Source organism: Coenobita brevimanus, chromosome 69 (assembly GCF_032717465.1).
Source record: "Coenobita brevimanus isolate Jiangsu-jjx chromosome 69, ASM3271746v2, whole genome shotgun sequence".
In the NCBI taxonomy this organism is placed as follows: domain Eukaryota; kingdom Metazoa; phylum Arthropoda; class Malacostraca; order Decapoda; family Coenobitidae; genus Coenobita; species Coenobita brevimanus.
This window is the reverse complement of record NC_137022.1, coordinates 20,838,416-20,860,458: the sequence shown is the minus strand read 5'-3', so window position 1 is coordinate 20,860,458 and position 22,043 is coordinate 20,838,416. Positions and strand designations below refer to the sequence as shown.

General features: G+C 42.8%; 1 protein-coding gene across 2 annotated transcripts in view; it reads left to right on the top strand.

The window, feature by feature from the left end:
* The window catches only part of LOC145406210 (D-3-phosphoglycerate dehydrogenase), a 100,462-nt gene that overhangs the window by 57,748 nt on the left and 20,671 nt on the right, over nucleotides 1-22,043 (top strand). For both annotated transcript variants that reach the window (XM_080277417.1, XM_080277416.1), the window contains one exon: nucleotides 1,113-1,264. In XM_080277417.1, coding sequence (XP_080133543.1) covers nucleotides 1,113-1,264 — 152 coding nt within the window. The remainder of the gene's footprint in view (nucleotides 1-1,112; nucleotides 1,265-22,043) is intronic.

The window sequence follows — 22,043 nt, the reverse complement described above, 5'->3', positions numbered from 1 at the left end:
GCCACTTGTTCAACCCTCCTGTATGTTGGAAGGAGGGATGGGGTGAGGCTGGGGTCAAGGAGAAAAGTTGGCTAATTTGGTCTTTTGACCTAACCTGACTTGGCCTGACATTAATAGATGCTGGTCGGCTCTACAGAACCCCAGATACCAATATTCTGGTTCGAACTGGAGATAAACAGAATGTTCCTTTAAGTGCTTGTAAATGTAAACTGAGAAAAAGAGAGTATGAGGCGAAATAATCGCAGGGTTAAGGGGAATGTTACATAATACAAGAGAAAAGTGAGTGCTGGAGGGAAGTGATACCTGGAAGGACGGAAGGAATTAAGAGGCTATATAAATAAGAGGAAGAGTGAGGTGACTAGAACTCTTTAATGTTCCCACTGTTTTCTAATCAAGTAGTTTCATCAAGTTCAGTGTTATCCACCATCGAATAATCCTACTGTTCAGCTGATGTGTTTCATGAGATCTTAATCATCCTAACCTTGTTTCTACTATTATTAATGGAGTGAGAGTGGGCGAGATCCTGAAATAGGAATAGGAATAGGAATACATTAAAAAAGAGCTAGCTCCTATCATCGTACAGAGAACACAGAGGGAAGAGGTATCTAATATTGTATTGCATATCCCAGTTCTGTAATTTATTTAGGAGGTAACTCACTACAACAAAATTCTGTGGTCTGAACTCACAATACCCAACGTATCGAAAAAACTGAGAATCATTGATCAGGTGTGATGTCACTGATTGTATGTGCAGTTGATACTTGTGTTGATTGTACTTAGTTTTATCCTATAAGGTTGTTGTATGGACATCTAATAACGTTTTATTAACACCCTGGTAGCACTAATGTTATTTTTATATTTCTTTACCTTCTCACTTAAGTCTACTTATTCGCTGCAAGACCACTGTGGTATGGACCGCAGACGCAACACGTGTAGGAATTTGAAAGCAACTATTAAATAAAATCCGTCTCCGAGTGCACTCTTTACACAGCACTGTATTCGACGAAGCGTAGCATCCTCCTGCCTAAGTTTGCTTTCTCCTTACCATGACATAACCTCACCTGCTCTAATCTGGCTTAGCCTAACCTAACCTGGCTGCACACGTCTTTCAGGAGCACGATGGGGTGGTGGTGCGGTCTGCCACCAAGGTGACCGCAGAGGTGCTGGCCGCCACAGACCGCCTGAAGGTGGTAGGGCGGGCGGGTACAGGCGTGGACAACATCGACGTACCGGCGGCCACACGCAGGGGGGTTATCGTCATGAAGTGAGTACAACATTACCATGCACTGATTTTTTTCCCTTCTCCTCTGTTAATAACCATTTCAGTCTTATTAACTTTTTTTTTTTTTTTTTGCTTTGTTGTTGTTATTACCTGATTATTTTGTGCAGCTCTGAAGAGACTTCTTGAACTGGAGGGATTAAATAAAGAACTGACTAACCCCTTCGCTAGTAAATCACTAGCGTAGTTCATTCACTTTAACTTGGTTCAGATTTCAATCCTTTTGCAATTTATTTCATGCAGTTCAATGGCAGAAAAAAAAAATCCCAAGGCTTTCCATCCTTCTCATATCACTTTTTCATGAATATCATTGTATTCTAGTATGACTTGATTGTTGTAACTGAGCATTCAAGATGAAGAGATGTCAATTTCAGGCCAAGGTAATGTGTCAACAAAGTGTAGCATCCGATGATTTCGTTGTTACCTGTGTTTTAAACCCTTAACTTCCACAGACTCGATGATATCAATCTGTAGTTTATTCATATCAGACATATAATCTTTTTTGTCTCCGCCCTTATGGCGGAGACACAAAGTGTTTGCTCAGTTGTTTTCTTCTTTCTTCGCACTAATTCTGTTCAAAGACCTTTCTAATTTTTTTATTTAAACCTTTTAAAGGGTTTAATGGGATAGAAAGACAAACTCGTATGCTCACATATGTAGTGAAAAGTGACAACATTAGTTTATAGAATTTACCAACTTTTACGGGGAGGGGCTGGGGCAGTCACATTTTTGAGTGCAAGAGATTTTTTGTGGTGCCATTTTGCATTCCCTTGGGAATCTTGGCAGTCTTTAATTTTACCTCTGTTTTAAACGCCCAGACTAGGAGAGGCTATTTCATTCGGTGTCTGACACTTTTCAGCCTTGTTATTTATCCTGTCATCTTCCTGTCGTGATGTGACAGTACGTTTTAGTATTTTTTTAACTCCTTTCACCCTAAGAACCTTTTACATATTTAACTGCTGCTAATTCTAGGCAATTATATTAAATCAGGAGAATTTTCTGTCTGGATGAAGTGTGAGAAGACTTCTCGAACTGAATAATCTGCCTAAATCCTGCAAAACATAAATATAAATGGCATAATTTTAAATAGGTCAAGAACAGTATCTATAACACTTTCACAGCGTTGGTTGAACTGTAGTACTCTATTCTGGTTACCGTCTGAAGAATCTGCTCAACAGACTCACTTCGCTGTCAGGAGGATTAGGGACATATTGTGGGACGCTTTGGAGTTTTCGTAATTCCTCGGCTTTAGTGATTTATTCCGCACATTGCCTTTAATTTCACTTTGCATGTTATTGATGGAAACAGTGGATATTAAAACTATATTCATAGCACACAAGAGAAAGGAGTAATATGCAAAGTATATCAATGAAGATGTGTTACAAAGACTTCAGTGCCGCTCATAATACAACCCTTGACCTTATGCGCTTGTCACTCGTATCTTAACTGATAACTCCCGTGATATGAGTCACATATTTATCAGTCACCACACCCGTCGCCCTATGATAGACGTATATGATCGGGGACAAAGTTCATCCAATAATTCACCTTCAGCTCTCCACCTTCCTGTGCTGGCTTTTATTCCTGAAACGAGAGAGGTTTTGTTTGTTTTTCTGCCTGTAGGTGATCTTGTTTATTTAATGAGTCAGGGAGGTTGATGACGGACGTGGCCTCAAAGTGATGTAGACGCAGGAGAATAGTTGAGAAAGTTAAAGACCCTGACTGTACAAGGCCTGTATTCCTGTTACTATGCCGTTACTTTACTGGTGCATATGCTTACTCTTGTCGACTTGGGAGGTACTCTAGCACCCCGTTCTCACTGGCTTATTGCTCCATATGACACGGTAACTACCTCAGTATTGTGAAATATTTTATGCTGTATTTGTGTTACCACCAAACATTTTTTACTCGGCTTATGGGAGAGACTTGCAACCGCAAAGGTCAGAGATAGCCTTCATTAACCCTTTACCTATAGACTTCTTCCGTGCGAGTAGAATCCTATGGTGTATCCGAAATGTATAATATACAAATGACGTTTCTGGATTGAAGATGCTAATACTGCTGTGTATTTTATTTATGCAATGTCTTTTGTCATTACTTAACATGCAAGCGAAAACAAAGTTGCACCTGAGACAACATTTGCGGTTAAATGAGTAACAGTTCCCGAGATCTGCTTCCGATTTCTAAATGCATGTTTTTGGTTGCGTTTTTTTATTCATGCGGAACGAACTATTCATTGAACAAAAAGGCCAGTGGGCCCAATCGAATCGAATTCGCCCTTTGCCGTAATCGCGTTCAAAGACGTATAGATCACGTGTCTATATTGGGTTGGTTGTTGAAGCGTCTGCAGGTTTTGTCTCGTCTTTTGGAAGATAAGAGCCAGTCAGATGTGGGGGGGTCTCTTAGTATGGCTCTTTCCTAAGGTTCTACGGATGCAAGAAGCTTTATCTCAGTAGAATTTACCTGCGCCCCACATTACGGCCACGATGACAATCAATTGAGAAATATCTGTCCAAAGAAAACTTACTCGGCAACAGCGCTCAGTGTAAAACCGTTGAATACCTGAGTAGGTACCCGTCTGTCACCCGAGTGTACTTGCATAGAAATGTTCAGACCAATCAGCCCAGAAATGAAGGCGTGAGGCTGAGGCAGTAATAACGAGCGTTGGTAAAAAGAACGAGAGCACCAACACCACTGTCAAAAAGAAACAGAAAAAAATAAAGTTTTCCCTTCGAGAAATGTTAGCATTCAATCTACGTCGCTAGGGATGGGTTACGTACAACAGTAGAAAGCCTGCCAAGCCAACTAGAACACGGCTTCCTGTCAACTGCAGTGGTAGTGTAGGATGCTGCAGATGCCTTGTTACTGACTCCATAGGTGTCCAGTGTTGCATGTAACCTTCAACATCTTTAGACAAGCAACTTCTCGTATGGCTTTTCAAGAGATAAGCTATGAGGAATGTGATGAAATTCACTGCACATTAGAAGATAGTACTATATCCTGTGCAAATAACAGTGCCATATGTCACATTGCAACACCACACAGCCGCAACACACATTGCCAAAACTTCACGCTGGCTCATCACACAGTTACACCACACAAACTATACAGTCACACCGCACACTGAGAAACTATAGTCACACCACACACTGCCACGCCACCACACACTGCCACGCCACCACACACTGCCATACCACCACAGCCACACAACCCACTGCCACACGCCACATACAATACTCACCACACATATCACATTACTCACATCACACATTACACACATTACACACTACACACTACACACGTTATACACTGCACACATTAAACACTGCACACATTAAACACTGCACACATTACACACTGCACACATTACACACTGCACACATTACACACTGCACACATTACACACTGCACACATTACACACTGCACACATTACACACTGCACACATTACACACTGCACACATTACACACTGCACACATAGCACGCCACACACATCACATACAATATACATCACATACCACATACATTACATACACCATACACATTACACACACCATACACATTACACATTGCCGTACCACATGCTGCCACACCACATCACATCACTCATTACCACAATTACACCACAGAACACATTGTTGAGTGCTGTGAAGAGTATGTACGAAGGAGCTAGGGCTACGGTGCGAATGGATGGTGAGCTGAGTGAGTTCTTTGATCTCAATGTGGGACTGAAACAGGGTTGTGTGATGTCTCCATGGCTGTTTAATATATACTTGGATGGGGTTGTAAAGGAGGTGCAGGGTAGGGCAGTGGAAGTGGGGGTGGCTCTAATGAATGAGGGTGAGATTTGGAAGCTTCCGGTGTTGCTGTTTGCTGATGATACAGTGCTGTTGAGTGAAGATGAATGGGAGTTGCAAGGTTTGGTAAATGAATTTGGGACAGTGTGTAGGAGGAGGAATCTGAAAGTTAATGTAAACAAAAGTAAAGTTATGGTGTTTGAGAGGAATGAAGTCACAGAGTGTGCAGTGAGGTTGGATGGTGAGGTTATGGAGAATGTGAGTGCATTCAAGTACTTGGGTAGTGTGATGAGTAAGGATGGAACTTTGGGGATGAAGTGCGTGAAAGGGTACAGCAGGGAAGGAAGGTTGTTGGTACACTGAGAGCAGTGATGAGAAATAGGGAGGTGAGTATGGAAGTTAAGAAGTCACTGCATGATAGTGATCCCTACCCTGACGTATGGAAGCGAGGCATGGACCTTACAAGAGGGGAACAAGTCAAAAGTGAGAGCAGTGGAAATGAGTTACTTGAGAGGAGCATGTGGAGTGACGTGGAGGGACAGGTTGACGAATGAAGAAGTGAAGGGACTCTGTGGGGTGGATGTGGATGTGGTTGAGAAGATTAGGAGAAATACACTGAGGTGGTTTGGACATGTGGAGAGAATGGAGAATGAAAGACTGACTAAGAGGGTGTATGTGGGTGAGGTGGGGGGAGGGAGAGGGAGAGGTAGACCGAGGATGAGGTGGAGGGATGGAGTTGAGAGGTATATGAGGGAGGGGGTGGGTGAGTTGGGGGAAGGGTAGTCAAATGGTGGGTGACAGAGCGACTTGGAGGCGTTTTGTCTGCGGCCACCCTTTGCGGGATTAAGGCGTCGGGCTATAGATAGATAGACAGACTACACGCAAAGTAACACCCCACACCACATTGCTTCACAACACATCACATTACAACGCATCATATCAAAACACCCCACACCAAATCACACCGTAGCAACACAACACACCACACCACACATTACCACACCACACATTACCACACCACACCACACATTACCACACCACACCACACATTACCACACCACACCACACCACACCACACCACACCACACCACACCACACATCACACACTACCACACCACGCCAAACCACACCACAGTACACAATGCTACACCATATGCACCACACATTACGACACAGCTTAGTCACACCACACACTGCCACATCTCTCATCTCCTATTGCATAGACGCTTGTAACTGCAATTATCGAACTTTTAATAATGGCAATAAACACACGGAAGTGGCGAGTAGAGCTTCATTGTTTAGAGACGGACAGGCAGAGACAGAGACCGACGGACCAAAAGACAGACAGAGACCGACGGACCAAAAGACAGACAGACAGACCAGCAGACAGACAGACCAGCAGACAGACAGACCAGCAGACAGACAGACCAGCAGACAGACAGACCAGCAGACAGACAGACCAGCAGACACAGACAGACCAGTAAACAGACAGACAGCTTCCTCGCCTGCCATCCTCTGTACAGAGACGTAACCATATATGTAATGTGTCAGTCTTCAGTCTTTATTAGGCCACTGAACCCCCTTGCAGGAGAACAGGTATTTTGTGTGTGTGTGTGTGTGTGTGTGTGTGTGTGTGTGTGTGTGTGTGTGTGTGTGTGTGTGTGTGTGTGTGTGTGTGTGTGTGTGTGTGTGTGTGTGTGTGTGTGTGTGTGTGTGTGTGTGTGTGTGTGTGTGTGTGTGTGTGTGTGTGTGTGTGTGTGTGTAGGGAGAGGGAGGGAAGGAGGGAGGGAGGGAGGGAGAGATAGGGAGACGGAGGCGGAGAAGAAGAAAAGCAAGTCTTTCTCTCTTACCACCTAGGAGAAATGTTACCAGGTCTCCATAGGGCAACAACATCCTTGTAAGGAAACTTGTCAAGGAGCACTGCCAGGAAAGTCACTGCCAGGGGCCTTGGTGGATTTGTCTGCACTGTACTGGCTTAGCTCTGGCCTTTCGTTTAGAGGACTCGCTGTGGTGGGTTGTAGATCCACTGTCACTGGCTTTGTTCCGTGTTGCTTGATAGTTAACAGTATGAGCTGAAGGATGTCTTTAATTTTTCGTGATATCTCCTGACGATTTTTCTTTTTTAGTCCAGGATGGACCCTTCAAAAAGGATAGGTTAGATATAGCTTTAAACCCTTTCAACACGAGAAGATTTTTCCAAATTGAATAAAATAATCTGGTAGCAGTAACAGTAAGTAAAAAATGACGTCACCTGGGTTCAAGGAGTTAATGCTTGTGTTGAAAACTGTCTCTCAGAGACATTTTTAATTATTCAACTTAATTCTTACTACCTCCAGATGGCTGTTCAGCTTTGGAGAGAAGTTTTGTGATGTGAGATGTTAGCAACAGTCTCAGCTAAATAAGATTGTCCGTGATAGTGAAAATTTTTAAATCGTCCTTGAGTTAAAAATAGTTTAAAAAGTTAATAACCCTACCCGCTTCCTAACCCCTGCTATGACCGAGAGAAGGGGTAGAGGTGTTACGTGGAGAGGGGGGTGGGTAGGGGGCCAAACCTGTGGAGTCTGGTGCAGGTCAGAGATAGCAGCATCCTAGACACGTGTAGCGGACCCTCACTACCACGACCCTCTCACGTGACCAATCCCCTCCTCCCTTCTCCTCCTTCCTCTACCTTTCCTTCCCTCCCTCCCTTCCTGCTGTCTTGCCCCTCTCTCATCCTCGCTTAACTACATTCTCTCTTTTTTTTTTTTTTTTTCTTATTTAACGGTGGATAGTAAGAAGAGAAGAGGTTGTCTATCCTCCCTAACTTTTTATATCCTCTCTAACTTTTTATTACCCTTCAGCACTGTATAGGGGAGGTTACATGGGCATAATAAGTACAGACTGACTAAAAAAAAAAAAAAAGTCACCAAGTGTATTTCTGAGTCACACAGTTGGTACTACTTTTTTGGTCCACTCTTTGCAACAGGTTGACGATGAAGCAGAAGATAATGGTATAGTAGAGAGTGGTGTGATGTATGTTAGGAACAGGGCTGGATAGATACTAAACAACAGACGGTGAAGCAGAGGACAGTGGCAGTGGAGTGGTATGCTGTGGGTCAGGAGGATGGTAGGACAGATATAAAGCATGCAAGGTGAAACAAAAGATAGTGGTAGTAGGTTACGAGGATAGTAAGGCAAGACACAAAATATCAGAGAACAGATTGTGGAAATTTTTCATCTCACAAAACTGGGCCGCGGTCACAGCTGGAACACTATTACGTGGTTACATGAAATTTGATGAGTCTTAGTTTTGAGGCAGTAATGAGTCTTCTTTGTTAAGAGATCAGTAAGTTCTCCAGTCTGAATCTACTTGGCCATCAATCGATTTGGTAGGAGTTGGGGATCTTTGTCAGTGTTAAGTAAACGTGCTGTTGTAGACAGTGGTTTGGTATAGGTTGGTGGAGGATGGGACAAACACAAGGTACAGCTGTTAAAACAAAGGATAGTGTTGAAGACATTGGTATGATGTAAGTTAGTAGGAGTATAGGATAAATATAAGGCACAAATGATGAAACAGAAGACAGTGGTAGAAGCAGTAATATGGTGTAGGCCGTGGTAAAGTCATAATGTATTAGGATGAGAGCAGGACTGACACAAAGCTCAGACAGTGACAGTGGTAGTCTGACAGTGATGTGGCGTAGGTCAGGAGGGTTAGACGGGTAAAAGGTACAATCAGTGAAACAAGTGAGTGGCTGTAGACTGTTATACTGTATGGTGTACATTTAGTTATTTGATTGATGTACACCGACGTTAGTGGCCGAAGGGGGATTCCCAACTCACGACAGAGCGCCCTTCGAACAAGAGGCCCATACCAAAGAGGTTTAACCTTGATCATTACTACGAGTACATCGACCAAGTCAACCCTCCAACCTTGTCTGCTCCTCTTCCTCCCCTGTCCCTCCGTCCCTTTTCAAGGCCGTCTAGCCCTTACCCACATTTTCCTTTCTTCCTCCCTCCCTCTGTTCTTACTGATAACTCTCTCTGTTACCCACTTTTTCTCTCCCTCTATCTCTTTTTGTCGACCTTTTTTTTCTTTCTCCTCTCTTGCCTTTAATCTCTCCCTCTCTCCCAACCCCTCCATTAACTGGCTTCCCCGTTTCTTTCCCTTTCGATCTCTCGTCTACCTCTTCCAGCAATTCTCAACCCTTCCCTGTCATCCTCCCTACCTACTTATCCGTCTCTCTCCTCCTTCCTTTGCTTATTATCTTCTTACTACCTTTCCTTCTCCCTCCTTTCTACTTTTTCTTCTTTTTCCTTCTTTCTCCTGTTTTCTTTCTCCCTCTTCCTCCTCTCTTTTTTCCTTCTTTCTCCTCTTTTCTTTCTCCCTCTTCCTCCTCTCTTCTTTCTCCCTCTTTCTCCTCTCTTCTTTCTTCCTCTTTCTCCTCTCTCTTCTTTCTTCCTCTTTCTCCTCTCTTCTCCCTTTATTTCTCCTCTTTTCCCTTTCTTTCTTCTCTATTTCCCTCTTTCTCCTCTCTTCACTCTCCTTTTCTCTAACTTGCTATTCCTTTCTCTGTTTCCCCCCACCCTTTCTCTGTTTCGCCTACGTACTATTATTTTTTCGATGCAGGAGCATCTCTTGAAGCTGCTCAGTCAGTCTGTCACGCCCTAAGGTTATTGGGCGAAAGGTGTTTGTCCGGTTGATTTTTAGCGACGCCTTATGGTACTTGTGGTCGCCATAGACCCGTATGTCTTTTCTTTTTTTTTTAAACATTGCTGTGATCATTATATTCCTTTTCACACATTGTTATTGTTATTTTTTTCTTGTTCTCAATATAATTTTCCCCGCATTCCTCCCCTCCAATCGCCTAAGTTTTTGCTTTTCTTTTTCTTCCCTCCCTTTCTCTGTCCCTTTCCCAATACTGCGTACCTTTCCTTCATTTAATATCTCTTCCTTCTCCTTCCCATATCTTTTCCGTTTCTACCTTCGTCGTTAGGCCCTCTGACTCTTCAGCCCGAGGGAGCTGTCTCTTGATGGGTATTATAATTCGGCGGAAACCAGAATGACGTAAGATGTCATCAGGGTGAAGGTACTAATGCAAATTTTATATTAAATTCCATATCGGTTTTTTTTTTACTGCATAGCCGTCCTTTACACATGGCTTCTACGGGAGAAATTACCGAGTCTGAGACGAGCCTTCTCGTTTGCCTATCGTTATCTTTGACTCAGAATGTACAGGTATATCATAGTTATAACCAATAATTAAGTAGGGTGGTCTTATGGTAAAGGCCTTGGATAGGAACCCGTTTTGACCTACGCCCTGCGGTTCGAGTACCAATGATGGCCAAAGGTTTCTCTATTATAACTAGGCAAATGCTGCCAGGAGAGATCAGCCTCCTTCCCTTAAATGTTCTGGATTACGGTAGTTTAACAAAGCGTCCCTACTCTCCGATGGGGGCAAAATGGTGTTGGTATATTTCCATAATCTAACCTATACCAAAGAACCAATAGTCTGTTGCTGTTTGCCTTCTTTTGTACCGGTAGCCTTTTCACCTCCCACTTTCTCCATCACCTCCATCCTCTCGTTCCCCCCTTCTTCCTCTCTCCTGCCTCTCTGCTGTCTCTGGCTCTCTGCCTAACCAGCCCACTTTTACTTCTCCCTCCTCACACACGTGCTGAACTTTGTGTGCGTGTGCGTGCGTGTGTGCGTGCGTGTGTGCGTGTGTGTGTGTGTGTGTGTGTGTGTGTGTGTGTGTGTGTGTGTGAGTGAGTGAGTGTGTGCGTGCGTGTGTGTGTGTGTGTGTGTGTGTGTGTGTGTGTGTGTGTGTGTGTGTGTGTGTGTGTGTGTGTGTGTGTGTGTGCGCGCGCTAGCGCGCGCGTGCACGTGCGTGTAAATGAATATACAAGTTTCATAATCGGAAAAAACAATTGCAGTATGTACAGAATTCTTCCTTCCATTTCAACAATTGACAGTACTGATATCAAGACAAGTAAATACATACATATGCACAAATATGCATATACTGTATATATATATATATATATATATATATATATATATATATATATATATATATATATATATATATATATATATATATATATAAACGTACACAGACGCACATAGATCCACACATACTGTAAAGTACGACTCATTTCCACGTTAGTTTTTGCCTTCATGCTATTTTGTGTTTACCAAAGCTAATTTGATCAGGTCATGTTATCTTTTATATCGGAATATTTGTTGCTTTCTTGATATTTTAATTTTCCATTTCCATTCCTTTTCTGTCTGTCCGTTTACAATTTTATCTAGTTTATTCATTCTACTTGGTCCATTTATTTTTTTTCCACTGAACTACATGGTTCCTTACCTACAATCCGGTGATTTCCTGACAGCAATGATTACTCTATCTTTAACAGTAATCATTATCTGTAAGTTTTTATATACATTTCCTCCCTCCTCTCTCACCTTCCTATTCTTACCCCTACCGCCTCCACATCCCCCCACCCCATTCACTTTTGCCCCCCTTTTTTCTTTTCCCCTCCTCAACCTTTCTCTCTTCCTCCGCATCTTTTCCTTCCTTCCCTCGACATCACCTATCCCCACAATCTCTTCCCTCCCTCTCCATCCCGTCCCTCCCTCTTCATTTTCCTTCCCTCCTCCCTCCCTCTCCCTCCCTCCCTCCCTCTTCATCTTCCTTCTATCATCCCTCCCTCTTCATCTTCCTTCTATCATCCCTCCCTCTCCATCTCCCTTCTCTCTTCCCTACTCCTTCACATCCCATCTCTACTCTCGCCCCATCCCTCTTCATACCCTCCTTCCCTTTGCTCCTCCTTCCTTCCCTTCCCCATCTCCCACCTGCCTCACTACCGTCTCTAGAATCTCGTAAGTCATAGGGGGTGTGTGGTTAGGGGGAGGGTAGGACTGATACAAGGCGCAGACGATGAAACAGAAGACAGATGAAGTAGGCAGTAGTATTGTGTACGTTTAGTAATTTGGCTGTTGCGGACAAGGCGTTAGCTTCCTTTCCACTTCCCCCCGCCACATCTGCTGTATTCCCCCCCCCACCAGTTAGCTTTCTTTCCACTTCCCCCGCCACATCTGCTGTATCCCCCCACCCCCTACACCACCAGTTAGTTTTCTTCCATCTCCACCCTCCACATCTGTTATATCTCCCCTCCCCCTCCACCACCAGTTAGCTTTCTTTCCATCTCCCCCCGCCATATCTACTGTATCCCCTCCCCCCCACCAGCCGCCACCCAGTAAACCTGCCGTGTCGTGTGCTGACCCACGTGACTCAGTTGCCAACCCGCAACAAAGAATCACCCCACACATGACGTCACACCAGACATCCCTCCACTTGTCTGCCCCCGCTTGTCTCTGCCTCTTTCCTCTTCTGTCCCCGCTTTTTTTGTCTCTCTTCCTCCTCTGTCCCCTCTTTTTGTTGCCCCCTTTCCTTCTCTGCCCCCTCAAATCTTTACCTCTTTTTCTCCTTTACTCTTTCTTTTCTTTTGCTCTCTTTCTCCTCTGCTCCTCCTTTCTTTGCCTCTTTTTTTTTTTTTTTTCTCCGTCCTCTCTTTTCTCCGACTCTTTTCCGCCTCTGCTCTCGTATTCTCCTCTGCCCCTCCTTTCTTTGCTTTTCCTCCTCTGCTCTCATATTCTCCTCTGCTCTCATATTCTCCTCTGCCCCCATATTCTCCTCAGTTCCTTCTCCCCCTCTTCGTCTTCTCTCATCTCCATCTCCTGATGCTTCCCTTCCTCTGCCCTTTATCTCCTGATTTTTCTATCATGGTTTTGGTAGGAAGATATAGTTTGTACTGTGAGAAGGACCAGTGAGATGAGAAGGAAATGTAGTGTTAAGGCGGTATCACACGGTACCTCGTATGAGGTTTGCCGAGGAAGAGTTCCGTGGGACAAGGCACAGACCTTATCACACACGTTCCTCGTATCGTCGGCGAGGCCGCTTCTTCTCGCACTGTTGCCAGTGTCCATCTCACTTGTACTGTACCCAGTCAAGGTTACTGGAAAATGCGATCGCCGACCCGTATTCAAACTTGGTAGAGGAGAAGCAGCATTGTATCCAATCCCACCATCAGACGGTGTCGACAATTAAATAAACATCTGATATGCATAATAATGTATGAATGACGGGGAATCGTCCAAGGTACGAATTGTTGTGACGGGAAATCGTCGATGTTTTGGCAGAGAATTGTCTTGACGAGGAATTGTCCAGGGGCTCATCGGTTAAAATGGCTTTCTCAGAGTTTCTAGCGGCGAGAGCGATGACAGAAGCGATCGTATCTTCACTGATGAAGCTGTGAAGGTCCTGAGACGTAACTGTATTGCACAGAGATACTGCTCTCTGGTGCTGTGTTCGCCTCGCGTGGTGAAGAGATGCAATGCGATGATGTCAAGAGATAGCCTTTTCAACGGCCCCTGTTTATGTCGTTTTAGTTACTGTCCTGGTTGCTGAACTCCTTTTTCTTCTCTCTTGTTTTCCAAGATTTATATAGAAATTTTCTTGTATTTTCAAAGTGTTTTCCCTTGAACAGCCAGTCCCCAAATGCAAACACTTGATTATTTTATCTACATCAGTTTTCATCAGTGCATGAACTTTTTACACTTTATGGCTTTCAGAATTGATAATATTTAATTAAATTTTTTTATTAAGTATTGCATGATAGGTTAGATGTTCATTGATAAAACACGAAATATTATCTGTTGAGTTTCCTATACCTCATACCAATTTATCTGGTCATGCATGTATGGCACCACTGTTCCCGCCGAGATTCTGATTGGCTGGAGGCGTTTGTTCGATTTCGTTGTTGCTTAAACCGATACACTCTTTATTAATTAATGTGATACCGAGTTTGTCGACAGTACAATCGTCAAAAGCAATAAGAAATCCTTTATATAATTAACAACAATGAAATTTTCATAGGAAGATAGAGATATGAGTCAACAAAGTATTATAACAGTCCAAGTCAAGGTCAGCATTCGAACAATTCCTTTAACTCTCCGACACTCCGTAATATAACAGGAAATTAAGGAAACCTGCTTAATCTAAGCTTTGGTATAACACATTTAAATTCTAAGATCAGTCCGTACTGTGATTACAGAGGAGATATAATGAAATGGATTTCCTTTAACCTCCTTCGCCGCAGAACTCGTCTTTTCATTAGAATTTTTAATTATTCAGAGTTGTGGCACGATTTTTGGGTGCGGACTGATCATAAAATTAAAATGTGTGTTATACTAATGCTTAGATTAAGCAGGTTTCCTTAATTTTCTGTTAAATTATGGAGCGTCGGAGATATAAAGGAATTGTTCGAATGCTGACCTTGACTTGGACTGTTATAATACATTTTTGACTCACATCTCTATCATCCTACGAAAATTTAATTGTTGTTAAGTATATAACGGATTTCTTATTGCTTTTGACGATTGTATTGTCGACAAACTCAGTATGACACATGGTAATGAAGAGAGTATCGGTTTAAGCAACAACGAAATCGACCAAACACCTCCAGCCAATCAGAATCTCGATAGGAACCGTGTTGCCATACACGCCTGGCCAGATTAATTGGTATGAGGTATAGTTGGTCACACTGTGTTGTATCTTATATCCGAGGCGGGAAGCAGTCCAAATGGATTCCAAACTTGTCGGAGATATCGTCGACGGTTACCACGATATCGTACCGCATTACTCTCATTTCCATGGCAAACCTCATACGAGGTACCGTGTGATACCTCTTTCAGGGCAGAGTATATGTGTTTGGCGTAGGTTCCTCCCTTTCCTCTTCCTCCCCCTCCCATTTACCATTCAGTCTCCGTTCCCGGCTCACTTAAATCCCTCAGCTGCACGTTGGTGTCATCTTTACTCTGACTCTCCAACAGACGATATTAGGAAGCTTAGTAAAAGAGTTAGAGACTGTACAGTATGTGTTTACCCATCACCCTCAGTCTTATTAAGGGAAAAAAATGGTGTGGCATTAGACCTTTTCAGTGTGTTTGTCTATTCCGGCTGCTAGACAAACGACTTGTAGCCAAGGACTGACCTCTCGTAGAGAAAGGATTAATAAATATTCATCCTCCTGTTTCCGATTTGTCTGACCGATTCATTACAACGCACTTGAGCTGTTTTATATGCCCGGTACCGCCTGACAGTTTTATTAAGCTTCTCATTTCTTTTAATTTACTCTGCTCCCAATCTTTTGATGCTTCCAGTAATTCGCGAAGTGTAATTGTCGTCCTCATGTTTACCACTCTGTCATTTCAAGGTAGGTATATGGAAGCTTCCCCATACGTCTGCAACAGTTAAGTAACTCGTATTTACAGTATATGCGACCCAGAAGGTGTAGTTATTGTGATAAAGTCTGTTTCTATGTACTATATGTCCGTCCTTTCCTCTCCTCTCCTCCCCTCTTTTACCCCCACCCTTGTCTTTGTATTATTCACTTCAGCCTCTCAGCATAATGTCTTCACCTATGACCATCAGCGAAACGATGTACGTATAAAATGGTCACACCTTTCCAATGCTAATCATATCTAAATAAAAACTGACACACTGGTTGTTGGTCTGGGAAGAAACTGAGTGAATTTTGGTATAGACTGATTAAATGTAAGATGTCGTGGATCAAGGTTAGAGTTCAAGATGCGGAAACTATCTCGTGAATGCCCAACCTGATCAGGATAGAAATTCGCTTATACATTGTGTTCGGGGATAGGAAGAAGTGACTTGATTTTGGTGTGGATCAATTAAAACACAAGGTTAGGGGTCAAGGTTAAATTTCAAGAGTGGCGTTGCTATGCTATCTGTACACTCATTTCTTTCTTTTTCTTTTCTTTTTCTTACTAGCCTTTTCAAATATCCTTTCTCGTATAGCCCCACTTCTCTCAATAAAGCGTAATAAAGGTGTCACTTACCCTGCTCTGTGTGTGTGTGTGTGTGTGTGTGTGTGTGTGTGTGTGTGTGTGTGTGTGTGTGTGTGTGTGTGTGTGTGTGTGTGTGTGTGTGTGTGTACGAGGTATGTGATAGAGCGAGTTACGTCAAGTGGCGCTGAAGATAATGGGGTTGAATAGCTGACAGGAGGCTTAAATAACCTCTTGATAGGTTATTTCCGTCACCTGACTAGAATTACTTAGTGGCTGCCAGAATATTGTGCCATAGTAATAGAGATCCATAAAGAAATAAGTATTTGAGGTGATGAATGATCTCAGGTTCATATATTTATCACCTCGAACAAAATCAGTCTCATCCTTGCTGCTCTTGGCTACACCATTCCCACTTCAAGGAAGCAATAATGATGACTGTCTATCTATCTGTCTATCCAGTATTCACCATGCCATATAGAAAGTCCTTAAAATATGCCCTGCACCCCTCAAAAACAAGAGCATAAACACAGACGCTTAGTTACCAGAGACATTCAATCGTCAGCCAACTTGTATTTTTCCCAGACAAACATGTTCTTTGCTGAATAATACATTTCTGACGTGTCTTATTTTTTTGTGTGTCCAGTAATTATTGTGAGAAACTCAAACGACTTTGTTATGTACCTAGTATTACTTGACGTCACATGTTTTACAGGTTATGATAACGTATAATATAGGTTCTTCTAATTCTTTCCTACGAATTTCCACATCAGCTTTCCTGTACTACATGTTGGTCCTTCTCACTTTTCCTGTCGGCCTTAGTTGGAGGTGTTTGTGACTGGAGGGAGTCTTCTTGCTTTATCTTGTCTTAGCATCAAGATTCGATCCGACACTTAGCCATAACCTTTAATTTATATGTAAGAAAGGAACCCAAGGCTGAGAATCGCAAAACTTGTCACATCCAAAGAAAATTGGACAAAACGGAAGTTAGAATTAAGATTTGTTCATTTCGAGCAGTTTGATACACTGCATTGAAAAGACTGGAGGACATACGTAGTCGGAACGACTAAACTACTACTTACAGAGGTGAGTAGTTGGGCACTCTATAGAAAATTGCCTTGAGATCACCAATAGCTCTGTTGCCGTTTGCCTTCCTCATAAGAGCTCCCTCCAGAAATACATCCCCTGGACACTCCTCTCCACAGGAAAGCATTATTCACTTCGCTGTACCAGAGTCACTGACTATCTCTTCAGCCTTTGTAATGCTACCCCTCATACCACAACACATGTATCTCACGCACTTCATTATCATAACACAGATACCTTCAACATATTTCAACCAAAAACCACTGGGAGGGCTCGGCTTAAGTTTTCAAATATCTGTAGTCCACAACGTTAACGTTTACATGAAGCAAGGGGCACAAAAACAAAAATAACAATAATAATAATAATAATAATAATAATAATAATAATGCATGAACTGATTGAGGGGTTGAATAATGTCCTAGTCGAATGCCTTCCCTACGTGAAGCAGGTGCGGAACAGGAGTACCTGGGGCTTAAGGCAGTTTCTGCTTAGAGGTCCATTTGCATACATACATTAGCTGTTAATGTGTATCACAGTATCACAAAACATTAAAACTGCCATTGTACTTTTTATTTACTGAAACTTGAGAAAGACGATACAAAGTAGCTTGTATTGCTGCCACAGTCTTTTCGATTCATATACAGTCAATAATAATTTTTATTTACTTGGGGACCTCTCTGACAAGTTTAGGGCCTGAGGCTTTAGCTTCATTAGCTTCAATGTAAATTCGTCCCTGAGTCTAGAGGGGTTGACTGAAACCGAAGTTCGATAGATATAGCCATGGACAAAAACTGGCGTAATATTTAGACTCTTCTCTTTCCTTCTTTCCTATGCTGGTTAATATTCCGAAGCTGAGAGATATTTAGTAGTTTACTCTGCCCATGGATGATTCACTGATGCGATGAGTCAGGGAGGAGAGTTACGGACATTCCCGAGTGTGAAGCAGATGCAGTATAATAGCGAGCTTTCGTCCCTGAGTGTACAGCGACCGTTAAACCTCCTTTGCACCATCTCAAAACTGCTAACACCTGATGGTGATTGTATCTGTGTGAAATTAGTGGATTGTAGGCTGAAGATCTCCTTTTCACGCAGTCCATCATCCTCATTTCGGGAAACAGTGAAGGAGGTGAAGGACATCTGCATAACCGGGCAAATCCACCGACCGGCTATATCAGTGCCACCATGTGCGGGCATCCCCGTCCAGCACTATCAACACCTAATATCTTCCTAAACTAACCAGTAGTATTCAGGTGGGTTGGAAGGTTGGAATCCTACTTTATTAGTACGGAATCTCAAACATGTAAGCGTTATTTACCGCAAAAGTACAGCCACAAGCAAAATTTCGCTTACTGTTCCACAGCGTCTACATCACAATTACGGTACGTTCGTCACTTTCCATCCTGACGCATCATGCCGTACTAATCCTCTCTTAGCCTACGAATATTAGCCAGCATATGCAAGTGTAAACAAGAGGTGAAATATAAGACGAATTTTTGTCTCGACCCTGTGATGCTTTGACGCTATCGGCGGTGAGTGTGGTTCCCCTATACTGTGTTGAGAGCCAGAACTATCGAGAGGGAAAGTGTGGGGGATTGTCGTGGGCCATGTCTCGGTTGGAATTTTCTGGGAGAGGTGTGTGTCTCTGGCGACATCCGTCAACTATAAATGGTTTGGATCCTACTGATTTCAACGATAAAATAACACTCCCTGTAAGTATATTTTTCATTGTCTTTAGATAATATTAAATGTGGTTTGAATTATAACAAGATAGGAATGAAATATTTATCACAACATCATCACCATGTCTGTTAATTAATAAGCTACGCAAAATGAAAATAAAGACTTAAAGTTCATGTGTTGAGGATTTGGTTTAGCAATTTTCCCGCGATCATTCCTTAATTCCGCTTGCTTCTGGGAACAACACTTCATCACACCTCCGCGATGCCTTCCAGAGTAAGTGTCTATCCCATCTCGTGTTCAGAATTATTAAAGGAATCGGGGAAATCTTGAGCGGGAAGGCACACAGTTTGGTGCGGTTCTCTGTGAGCGACAAAGCACACGGATTGTGGTTCGTCGATACAGCTTACTTATTGGTTAAATGATTTTCATAATATTAAGGAACCTATATTTACAGTTATCGGTTATAAATATTTCAAGAAATTATGAAACCTAATATCAGTGATAAAACACACACACACACACACACACACACACACACACACACACACACACACACACACACACACACACACACACACACACACACACACACACACACACACACACACACACACACACACACACACACACACACACACACACACACACACACACACACACACACACACACACACACACACACACACACACACACAAACTTATGACGGTATCTTCCCATTATTATAATTTAAAAATTAGGGTATCTAAAATGAAAAAGCTAATGCGCGCCTCAAGTATTAAGTGGTTGCACCACTACCCCTACTACTCGAGGACCGATCTTCAGCGCCATGTCCTGGTGCAACGCAGCCTTGGTCATTCTTCAAGAGGTGGGGGGGGGGGCTGTTATCTTCGGAGTAGGGTTATCGTGTGCCACTTTCACCATCGGCTCATGCGTAGAAAGTGATATTTCACTATCGTCTCAGTCAAATCCCCCGCATGTGAGGACACGTGATTAGAAGGTCAGAGTACAGTGTAGGGTAGGGTACTCCAGCTTACTGAAGGTCATGAATACCAACACTTGAAGTCTAAGGTACTCTCTTCCTGTTCCACAGTAGGTATGAGTCTGACACACACATACACACACACACACACACACACACACACACACACACACACACACACACACACACACACACACTGATACATATGTACATCATTTATACAATAATAGAACTATGGCAAGTCTACAATAGTCAGCCATATGTGATGTACTTGCTATCTGTTTGTGCGACACTATAGGTGCATTGGCTTAGTTATGTTGCACAGTTTATAGTTAGGTGATATAATATGTAACCCCATATTTTGTTATTTTATATAAAATTAGTTAAATATATTTACAGTATGTACATCATTCACTTAGTTTCTTTTGTACCACACATCACATGATACTATAGTTCTCCAAAGGTTGTGAAGTCAGCTTGATATGTTTGCTCATTATTAAATTCATCTTTGGGTATAGGTTGTAAGTACTAATGTGTGTTGCTGAGTATAGCATACTGTTGCTAGCTCCATTTGTGTCAGGCATTTTCACTTGATTTTCCTTGAAACTGTAATATGAAGAATATGTTTGTCCTTGTATTTTAATTCTCTGTTCTCACTAGATCTTCACATGTTAGTATTATATGCTGATGTAAGGATATATATTGTCTGTCACTGTGTGTATACGTAAGATTGTATATACGTGAAGTAGTACTATTAAACTAATAAAGTAAATGTTCCCTTCACTGATATTAACTGTGGTGGGAATACTGGCTAGGGAGATGATGATGATGATGGCTGGTGGAGGAGGGATGGTCAGATGATTAGCAGATGTTGCGTTATCGTTGTCAGTGCCACGCCTTCCCACTGTGTCGTAGGTAGATAAGTAAGTGGGTAAGTAGGTAGGGTGGTAGGTGGGTAAGTAAGTAGGTAAGTCATTGGTGTCGTCCCTACTCAGCGAATTTTGACACACTGCTGAGTAGCTGCTCACTCTGGTAGTTGTGGTGAAGATAGTGGCGGTAGTAGTGTTGGAGAAGGTGGAGGTCGTGGTGGAGGGTGGTGGAGGGAAATGATGGGGGGGGGACGGATGGTGGAGAGTGGAGTTGGCGGTGGAGGTCTTGGAGGTCAGCTGAGTTGATGCAACTTCATCATGCTGGGTCATAACACTATTAGCACAGTACAGATGCACTTCCTTCTTCCTTACTTTCCTTGTTGTTGCTTGTCGTTTCTCACTAGGTTAGTAGTTTTGTTCCCCCTGCATTTGCTTGGAGTTTGATTAATGATTGTTGCTTGTGGAGCAGTCGTAGATTTTTTTTATTGTAATTTGTTCGTGATCGTTGATTGATACGTTAAGCGGCTTTGTTTACCGCTGTTGTTTACCGTTGTATAAGCTCGTAAGACGTGGTTTGATTGTAGTTCGGTTTACCACTCGCCACCAATATCGATGAACGTAGTTAATCTTAGTTTACCGTTGTTCACTGCTGCTACTTGTCTCTTCCTGGAGACCTTCAGACAGAAGTTCCTGTTCTACATATTGTTACCTATGGCTATACAGTTACATACCGTAGTCACATATAGTATTGTGTCATTATGCCTACAACACATTTACTTACTTAAAGCTGTCCTACTACAGATGGCGACGGCCACTATACTCACTATAATGGTGTGTTTCTCAGTCTTTGGTGCCAATATGTGTGACTGTGCAGACCGATTCTGGATCAGCATACTTTGCCACGCAGCTGCCATGTCAAGTCCAGGTTTGCTGGGAGAACTCTGTTTGGTTGTGCCTTCGTTGTCTATGCTCTTCTCTGGACAGGGGCCGAGCTTTTATGATTCCTTCGCTGCTGAGGGCTGGCCGTTGTTTTCTGTCAGAGGCATTGGTTTCAAGATCTTTGGTATGATGTTGCATTTCTTCAGCGTTGTCCTTATATAACCTTTATATCTCTTCTTCTGTCCCCCTGGGCTGCAACGTGTTGCAGGGAGTTGGCCATACAGAAACTGGCAGGGAAGGCGGTGATCAGGCATGCAGAACACGTGTCCGACCGATCTGAGGTGTTTTTTTTTTTTTTTTTTTTTTTTTTTTTTTTAGAGCCAGCACGGTTTCTATGCTGGTTGACTTTGCCCTGTGAAGAATTTATGAGTGAAGGACTTTATCCTCCCATGTGAGTGCTAGGATGCGCTGTAAACATCGGATGTGAAAAGACTCAAGCTGTTTGATGTAACGCTGGTAAGTAGTCCAGGATTCAGCACCATATAAGAGGGTGGAGAGGCATACAGCTGATACCTTCGTCTCGAATCTCAAGTTGGACACACACACACACACACACACACACA